Genomic DNA, 9,992 nt, shown 5'->3' with positions numbered 1-9,992 from the left:
TTTTTGAATATGTCTACACTTTTATTTTTAATTGTATTGGCTTCACACATCAAAAGTGGCCAACTCTTTTTCGTCTTAAAAATTAATTATAACATACAAATCATCATTTAAAGAAGGAACATAAACTCACTTCTCACACTTCATCAAATGTCTAAAACAAACTTCAAGTGATCGTCTTAAAATATTTACTCCACATTAATTTCTGCATCTCCCGGTATTGAAACGATGATGTGTCAAATATAATACCAATGTTTGTAGCGATCAGGTTGTTTAACGGTGCATTTTTAAATCTCGAAGCATTGTTAATTTTAAAGCATTTGCGGATCAGTTAAATACCGACATTTGCGTGAATTAATGTATTAGGTACATTGAAACATTTTAAGCTTGTGAAGGTAACGCGGTGATATTGGCTCTTTCCTTACCACTATCTAGCCAGAGTCCAGTTGAAAATTACATTCAAATGCCTTCAATGTATTGACCATAGTTTGTAAAGCAATGATTACGTTTTCATCTACCGTAAACTCAGGCACATTATCGTTTGCTTTATTCGTACACGCATAAGGGATTTGAAATTACAAGCTAGCTTGCAACACTGATAGCTCTGGTTTCAAATAATTATAATTACTTAATTTCGTATGTTGCAATTTTATCAAACTTACCAGCGATATGATAATTATTTTTCAATAAATGAGTTTGATTAACCGAAATAACGGTTCATAATATGACGATATTCAAGTATATTCTAGCACCCTGAGGTCAGGATAATCTCTGCTTATAATTCTTCAATCTAATTTGCTAATGCCAAATATTATACTCCTTGTTCTAGGATAGTGTTTATTGCAAAACATTCCGATTGTTACACGTTTGTCAGTTCTAAAAATCTATCTGCAGTTTAATGCAACAACTTTGTGAGAGAAAAACGTTTGAAAAGTATAATGCAGCGGAGACGGAAAAGCTCCGCTAAGATGACTTGACGGTTAATTGACATTTGATAATTCAGTTATCATAAAATAATATGTGTCTGAACGTATTAATATCATTTTATTTGTAGACAATGCTAATTTGAAACAAAATATCACAAGGACATGACTCTCCAAATGTGTCAATTTTACTACGCCGTAGTTCCCTGAAAAGACTACTTTATTGATAGCCACGTTAAAATCGGATGTCAGATCCAGGAAGTTTATCTACAGGGGTGTATCTCTCTTTGAATTAGCCGCTGTAATATCATACACTTCAAACGAGATATGAAGTTAGAAACTGTAATACAGTGGGAGTCACTCTTATCCATTTTAACTTTTAAATGACGAACTTAATTCCATGAACTTTCATGAATGGTCCGAATCTGGACTAGCACGAAGAGGTTCCATTCTTAAATAGCGACAATAACGTCCGATATCTTCTACCTCTTTCCTAGACGCCATTTTGAGAGTTTTAAAAGCTGGCACGTATCCTTTGTGAATCTTTTCTGTTGTCTTCTTAATTTTCTCTTTTCTGTCTTTTTTCTTTTGTAAACTGGTCCTTGATGGCTTTTTATCAATCTCCCGGTATGGGTCATGAAGGTTCTTGTTCTCATAAAAAGAAGTGGATCTTTCAGGATTGATTCTCTGCAGCTTGAGTCTACGTTCTAGGCTACGAATGCTGGTGCCCCTAATAGCGTCTTTTTTTTGAGCACTTTTGAGAAGGTCAAAGAAAATTACACTGTGATTCATGTCCGTATTAGTCTCCGAGTAACTGATCTGCAGATTTTTCATGGCATACCTCACCGGCGTAAGAGATGTATTTGTCCGGCTAAAATTCTTTCCCCCGCCATGTAAAAATGCTGCAGCCTTTTCCGCATCGGGGTTATACGTATAAGAGCTTTCTCTTCGTTTGCTTTGCTCGTTGCTTCCGTTGGATGACTTGGTTGAATGTTTGCTTCCTGGAAAGGTCTCGCCAGAACTTTTAGAGGAAGCTGAAATTTTTCTTTGTATATCTAAAGTATCATTTCTATAAGTGCTGTACCGTCCATTGTTCACTTCTGACACGCTATCGATAATATCGTCGTTACTTTCTCCATCGCCTTCCTCAAAATTTCTACACAGGTTCACGTCAATGAAGGACACACTTTGTTTCCGAGTATTTGCAGACTGTGTGCGTTTTTCGCTGTCAATTTGCTGACTCACTTTCCTCTTTTCAGGAGTAACAGATTTGGGACGCATTTTCTGAAATTCCATTTCGGTTTTTTTGGCGGTGAACACTCCCTGTTTTCTTAATTCACCTTTTTGCCTTAGAAGAGATAAGACACAATTAACTCTTATGTTTAACTATGTAAATTTCACTCCCAATGCCATTTGTGTCATATTTTGTGGCTGTATTTTGTGTTTGTTACTTTTACGGTGTAAATGTTAAACAGACATACTCACTGGATGGTCATAGATGAGTAAGAAATATGTAAAATCATAATTTTAAATTACAATTACTCTTTTACGAGAAAACCTGTAATATGAGCTCATACTGACATAACGTTTCTCTCTCTCTCTCTCTCTCTCTCTCTCTCACACACACACACACATGCATATATATATATATATATATATATATATATATATATATATATATATATATATATATATATATATATATATATATATATATATATATATATATATATATATATATATATATATATCCTTTTATTTTATTTTCCATAAATCTATCTGTATATGGTTAAGTTATCAAAAGTTTCAAAATAAATCAGACGAGTTATTATGTGCGATCCTTAGCTCCCGCTTTGCTATAGTCTATCGATTGGTATGAGATTGAATTTTTTTTTTTATAAGAAAGTATTAGACTGCATCTTGGAACATTTAGAGGACTAAAGATTTGCAGCTATGCAATCTCATAAAACGACTACAGTATTGCAAAAGAATAAATATGGGAATGATGACCGTAGATATCCGTATCATGACAGAAGTTCCAGCCAGTTTACATTCACATAACAATAGGTTTAAAACATGCATGAAAGTGCAGTAGGATAAAATCGTGCAATTTGTTTTTGTTTACTCACCTGACGTTATTTTATGCGCGACTTTCCTCTGGGACGTGGCTGTAGTTTGTGCGACTCAGAAATCGTTTTGTCAGAGACGTTTCGCTTCTCACCATAGTCCTTATGATGCATGTAGTTGAGAATTAAACAAAACCGTAATCGTCTGAGAGATTACCCAGATAAAGAACATTGACTTATTTAACTTCTTCTTAAGACCATAAATCTTCATCTCACTTGAACTTTGAACTAGAGTTTATTTTTGGACCAGGTTTTATGACTAGCATTCACGTTTAGTGATTTTCTAGTGCATTTATTCGTCCCCGTACCACAATTTGTGACCCTAAATTTACAGTTTATCATCAATATATGACAATAGTGTTTTCCAGTGGCCATAATATTCCAGGTATATAAATTCCACAACCTTGAAATAATCAGCGTCACAGTTTAAGAAATGAGGTCTTCATAACGAATGGAATAGGCAAAATTCGATGTCCATTGGCCGTTTTTGTTCATAGCGGTCAGTAGTGTAAAGATGATGTTTGTCATTCATTCATCATTTGAATTCATATGGACCAAAGTAACACGAACCATCCAGTTCGATCCAATACAAACACCTGGTTGGAGCGAAATGGACCTGGACGGGCTGTTATTTTTCCATAGAAAATTATTGTTATAAGGAGTGTTTAGTGACACGTTCTTGACTGTATCTACCTATGCATAGAGTTGTAATAAATTCGAAAGACCCATTATTGCGTCTCATCTTACACTCCATGTTTTGGCAGGATACAATAAATAACCCGGTATGCCTCGTGTGCCTCTGGTTTGTCAGATAAGAGGGTCGTTTCTAGGAGATATTTAGATATTTGTCTGCATTTGATGTGCAGGATGACAGCCCAGTGCCAACACTGTATCATTTTGTTACCTATAATATCAATTAATTGATCCAGAAAATCCCCCCTCCCAGCATGAAATACTGCAAGCTTAATCAATATAGTTATTCAAATGTTTTTGTGTGTCTGCAGGATAATTAATCTTATGAGGCCACTAGATATCTATCAATTGTCAATGCGATAACTGATATCTAAAATATGTACCTGATCTGGTCCGAGTAATGAAATAAATACCACTTGAAATGAACTACATGAAAGGTAAACACACACACATATATATATATATATATATATATATATATATATATATATATATATATATATATATATATATATATATATATATATATATATATATATATATATATATATATACATACATACATCCGCCTCTTTTGAATTTATCTCTACCCGCTGTACCAACACCTTTCTTTTTGTTTTGTGTTGGTTCTTCATCTAGTATGTGCAATATTACACCTGAGTTAGCAATAAAACCCTGTTTTGTTCTGTTCTGGAATCTAATGTTTTGTTTAATGGAAGAACAAAATGGACAAAACTACATGCAAAAATATTTCTCCAAATGAAATGCTTAGGTCGCTTCATGAGTGGTTCTAAAGATGACATACAGTGCAGTTTGAATTTCTTGCCATTTTAAAACTTGATGCAATACCATATAGACTAAAAATATAATGTTTAGTCTTATTTTAAAATTATCCAACTTCAAAATGATCCTCGGCTCAACTTCAAAATGATCCTCGGTTCAACTTCAAAATGATCCTCAACACGTAAAAATTAAATTAGTTTTATTTGAAAACAGAAAAAATGAATCTGTGACCTGTGATTATCATTATAATGAATCTGTGAGCTGTGATTATCATTGTCATGAATCTGTTAACTGTGACTATCAGTATAATGAATCTGTGAGCTGTTACTATCATTGTCATGAATCTGTTAACTGTGACTATCAGTATAATGAATCTGTGAGCTGTGATTATCATTGTCATGAATCTGTTAACTGTGACTATCAGTATAATGAATCTGTGAGCTGTGATTATCATTGTCATGAATCTGTTAACTGTGACTATCAGTATAATGAATCTGAGCTGTTACTATCATTGTCATGAATCTGTTAGCTGTGATTATCATTATAATGAATTTGTGAGCTGTGACTATCAATGTCATGAATTTGCTAGCTCTGCCTATCATTATCTTGAATCTGTTAGCTGTGACTATTATTGTCATGAATCTGTTAGCTGTGACTACCATTGTCATGAATCTGTTAGCTGTGACTATTATTGTTATGAATCTGTTAGTTGTGACTATCATTATAATGAATCTGTGAGCTGTGACTATCATTGTCATGAATCTGTGAGCTGTAACTATCATTGTCATGAATCTGTTAGCTGTGACTATTATTGTCATGATTCTGGTAGTTGTGACTATCATTATAATGAATCTGTGAGCTGTGACTATCATTGTCATGAATCTGTTAGCTGTGACTATCATTGTCTTGAATCTGTTAGCTGTGACTATCATTGTGATGAATCTGTTAGCTGTGACTATCATTATCATGAAATTGCTCTTATGATACCCGTGTGATTTGCTTAGTGATAACGTGTATTTAGCACACTGCACGTTTAGTATACATACATACATACATACATATATACGCACACACATACATACATACATGCATACATACATACATACATACATACATACATACACAGACATACATACATACATACATACATACATACATACATACATACATACACACACACATACACATACACATACATACATACACACATACACAGATATACATACATACACACACATACATACATACATACATACATACATACATACATACATACATGCATACACACATACACACACATACATGCATGCATACATACATACATACATACATACATACATACATACATACATACATACATACATACATACATACATACATACATACATACATACATTAAACAACATGTGAGTTGAGTTTTGCAGTAGCTCCTCGTTAGAGAATTAATGTTTGAGACAGAGTTCATAAACAGTAGCTTTAAGAGATAGTCGTGTTTACATAAGAACTAACATTTCAAATCAGAGTAACAAAACATACAAAGTTGGGGATTACATTAATTCCTTTTTGACGTAGGATTAAAATACTATTATTTACATAGTTCAAAATGCAACGAGATAGTATTGACAGATCGCTATTTTCAGACACAGTGAGTCTATCAAAACACTTGTATAGACTTTAATCTCTCTAGATCCCAAAGACATTCAAACACCTTGTGGGTGTATCAAAGGCTTATATAATCTTTAATATCTTTAGATCCCGATGACACTGAAACACATAGAGAGTATCTCTTTAGATCCCGATGACATTGAAACACAGAGTATCTTTTGACATTAGTTGGTCACTTATTCCTTATTCCCGATTGAATAAGGAATAAGTAACCGGTTACCGATGAATAAGGAATAAGTAACCAGTTAATAAATCGGGAATAAGTAACGGGTTACTTATTCCCGATGCAGCTATTTATACTTACATTTGGTTACGTATTCCTTATTCACATCCAGCTGGCTATTCATTGTTTATTCACAGTTCAATAAGCAATTAGTTATAACTTACTTATTGAGGATTAAAAGCTATTCACGGCATGCATTGGTGTTATTCTAACCCAGTTAGAGAAATAAGAATGTTCTTTGGGGCCAGCTATATAAAGCTGACTAGAGACAAATCATGTACTATGTGTAGGAAGGGGTTAGGATATTGGTGGGTATACATCATTAGCAATTTGAGATACGATTAATTAGTTGTGTTAGACTTTAGATCCCGATGACATTCAAACACATAGAGAGAATCTCTTTAGATCCCGATGACATTCAAACACATCGAGAATGTATCAAAATACGTTTAGCATCTTTAATATCCTTAGATCCCTGTGACATTCAAATACACAGTATCTCTTTAGATCCCGATGACATTGAAACACACAGAGTATCTTTTTAGATCCCGATGACATTGAAACACACAGAGGTAATCTCTTTAGATCCCGATGACATCAAAACACAAGGTATTACTGTGAGTTTTTACATTCATTATCCAGTATGAAAAAACTGTCAAAAGGACATCTCATCTGTAACCATTGTCCAATCTAAACTTGCCGACATGGCTAAGCTTTCAAAGGGACAGCCAATATCGGACATGATGGACTGGCTTAGCAGAAGGTTTTTTCCATTTTTGGCCATCTTCAAGATGATTATGAGCCAGATGTTTTTATTGTTTTAATAACAAGGTAACAAAGCATTATACTCGATAATGAAGCTTTGAAACTTTGCAATGGGAAAAGTCTAATGACAATCTAGTTTGTTTTATTTTCGTGTTTTTTCGTTGTTGTCGTCGTCATCGATGTTGTTTTAAAGAATAGATGAGGACGTTGAAAAAGAACAAAAAAATAAAGTAAAAAAATGAAACATCAGATTCATTACCGTCAACTTTTGGCCAATTTACCAAAACTTGATTAATTTTAATTTATTCGTCGAAACAAGTGCATCTGGACATTCCGCTCACATTCATCCATTCAAGGTGATAATTTATTTTACGTTTTGTTTTTACTTTGATCAAGCCTTTGAGGATCGCCTTAGAAATAATAAATGAAAGTCAGAAAGCAATCAGCGCCAGAGGATTCCGCTACGAAAGCAGCTGTATAGACTGAAGTGGAATTCAATCATATATGGAATCAGGTCATAACTATTTTTCCTATGAATTTTCCATATTTGTTTCCCAGTGTTGAAATTTCCACGGTGTGCAAATCATAATAAATCATATGTTAATATAAAGCACCTTCAAACATGATTTCGCGGCGAACAATGTAAAGTGCAACGGTTCACATATTTCACTTCAGGATCAGCATCAATGCCTACTTACTCACTGTGAGCTATCGCCAAAATCCACAGACAACCACAGCAAAATGCTCATATTCTAAATAACAAACAATTAACTTAAAATCAATATGAATAATACCTAAATCTAACTTTTGAATGACCACCAAAATGAGAGGAAAATATTCTCTGAAATAGACTGGGACTACATTCTTGGGTACTGAGCCGGAAGTAATAATTGTGACCCGAGTCGTATCAGGGTTAGAAATTTTCAGATTTTTAAAATTTTATTTAACGTAACTCATCTTGCAACTTAATATTTCACTTTATAATTTAATCAGGCGTTGCTGATATTTTGACTTCTGGATGTAAAACAATATTACCAATTTTAACCTTCTGTTTACATGTAACCTGAAAGGATAACTGGTCGAATATGCAGAAATCGTAGAGTTTTCTATGACCTATTAGAACTGCTGCTTAAAGCGTGACAGTACAAAAGTAAATTACAATGCTACTAATGCAGCTCTCAGAATTGTCAAATATGCCCAACTAGTGTCTAACGCTGTCTTCAATGGTTTGGACGCTTAACGCTGTCTTGAATGGTTTGGATACTTAACACTGTCTTCAATAGTTTGGATACTGCTTGTTGTTAAAACACGGAGCTTGTCTTTATGGAACTACTGCTATGTGCAAAGAAAGAAAGAAAACAGACGATGACTATCAATGCGCTAGTCCTGCCAAATAGAATATTTTATCATATAGTGATATTGAATTTTCTTGTTCAAGGTTATCTCAATCAAATATCACGAATCACTTGCAGAATTTTGAAGGTGCAAAATTTACCAATATAAACACAGATATCGTGCAAAAAGTATAATCAAATATATCCATATATTTCCAAAACATAAATAAACATTATTACTTCCAAGTGTATATGTAAGGTTTCTAAATTCTTTAATGATCTTCAGGGATATTATACAGGAAGAAACAAAATGTTTTTGAAACCAAACAGGTTGTCACGGAATGGTGTAAATGTTGTTAATTAAATACATGTACTCGGGTTTCGTTTCTTTTCTCTGTATAACGATACCCGAGGGTGATTATAATATGGTCTATGTATTTCGAAATCGTGAGTACGATTCGTCCTGTGCCACACGTGCAAGGTGCCTTTGATAAGGAATAACGAAAATTCTAAAGGTATAAATACATTACTACATGTAAAGGACCTTTACAATACAAATGGTTTTGTCAGCAAGCGGCCTGCTTAAAGGATTCGCACAACTCCAGCTGTAGGGGTAGGTAATTTTTGGGTTTTAAGTGATAACTAGTGTATTACCATATTTGCCTTTGCATGTTTGTTATAGTTTTCTTTACATACCATAATGCGTGCATTTTTTATTCTTGTTGCGACGTAGTGCAGGACTTATATTGGTAATGTAAAGCTACATTTTTTAAAAGAATTGTTTACTATTGTCTTATCAAGCAGGGTTAGGTTTACTATTGAACCTGTTTTGTAATTGCCATAATAATAATATAATCTTTTTAACTTACCATGTATAACGTTCTTACGTTATGTCTGTATCAAGTGTAGTACACTGTATCGGGTATATTTTCAGCTGAGAGTGAGTGTTTTGATGGTAGGAATATCCGGGGTGTCCGGTGTTGTCAGAGGGTAGAAACGTCCGTGTGTCCGGAGCGTTTAAGGTGCCGGAGCGTCTAATGTCTAGCGTCCGGAATGTCAAGAGTGACTAAGGTGACCCAGCTGTAGAGCCGTCAAAGGACCAAGGGGTCCGGAGGGTCTAATATTTCAAGTGTCCGGAGGGTCTAATGTTTCAAGTGATCATAGTATTCCGAGGGTCCGGAGTCTATATTGGTTGTGAAATTGATTCAGAGGAGCTGTGGAGCGGATAAGGTGCACGGGTGACGGAGTGCATCTCCACACATGTATTTTTAGCTGTATGCTAATTTTGGGTTAATAAGACCCAGTGTATTATTCAGGACTGGAAGGATAGATTGTATATCCGTTCTTGTTTAGTGACATAATTTCGCTACCTGAGCGAATACATTTTTTTTACTATGTGTAAACGCTTACATTGTTTACTATTTGAGTGAACTATATTCATCTTTTCATTACTGAATCATTTGTGAAATCATTTATCCTGTGT

General features: G+C 34.2%; 1 protein-coding gene across 1 annotated transcript; it reads right to left on the bottom strand.

The window, feature by feature from the left end:
* Positions 1-1,022: 1,022 nt before the first annotated feature.
* Positions 1,023-3,679, bottom strand: LOC149804426 (uncharacterized). The gene is made up of 2 exons (XM_089932654.1): positions 3,050-3,679; positions 1,023-2,268 (listed from the first exon to the last, which is right to left on the bottom strand). The coding sequence occupies exon 2, from the start codon at positions 2,214-2,216 to the stop codon at positions 1,329-1,331; it is 888 nt and encodes a 295-aa protein (XP_089788780.1). The 5' UTR covers positions 2,217-2,268; positions 3,050-3,679; the 3' UTR covers positions 1,023-1,328.
* Positions 3,680-9,992: the final 6,313 nt, after the last annotated feature.

This window comes from Sinohyriopsis cumingii, chromosome 2, assembly GCF_028554795.1.
Source record: "Sinohyriopsis cumingii isolate HCF-2022 chromosome 2, ASM2855479v2, whole genome shotgun sequence".
Classification (NCBI taxonomy): Eukaryota; Metazoa; Mollusca; class Bivalvia; order Unionida; family Unionidae; genus Sinohyriopsis; species Sinohyriopsis cumingii.
This window is presented reverse-complemented; position numbering and strand designations above follow the sequence as displayed.

Excerpts from the sequence above, each read along its gene's own strand:
- LOC149804426 (XM_089932654.1), bottom strand. The coding sequence starts at position 2,216 with ATGGAATTTCAGAAAATGCGTCCCAAATCTGTTACTCCTGAAAAGAGG.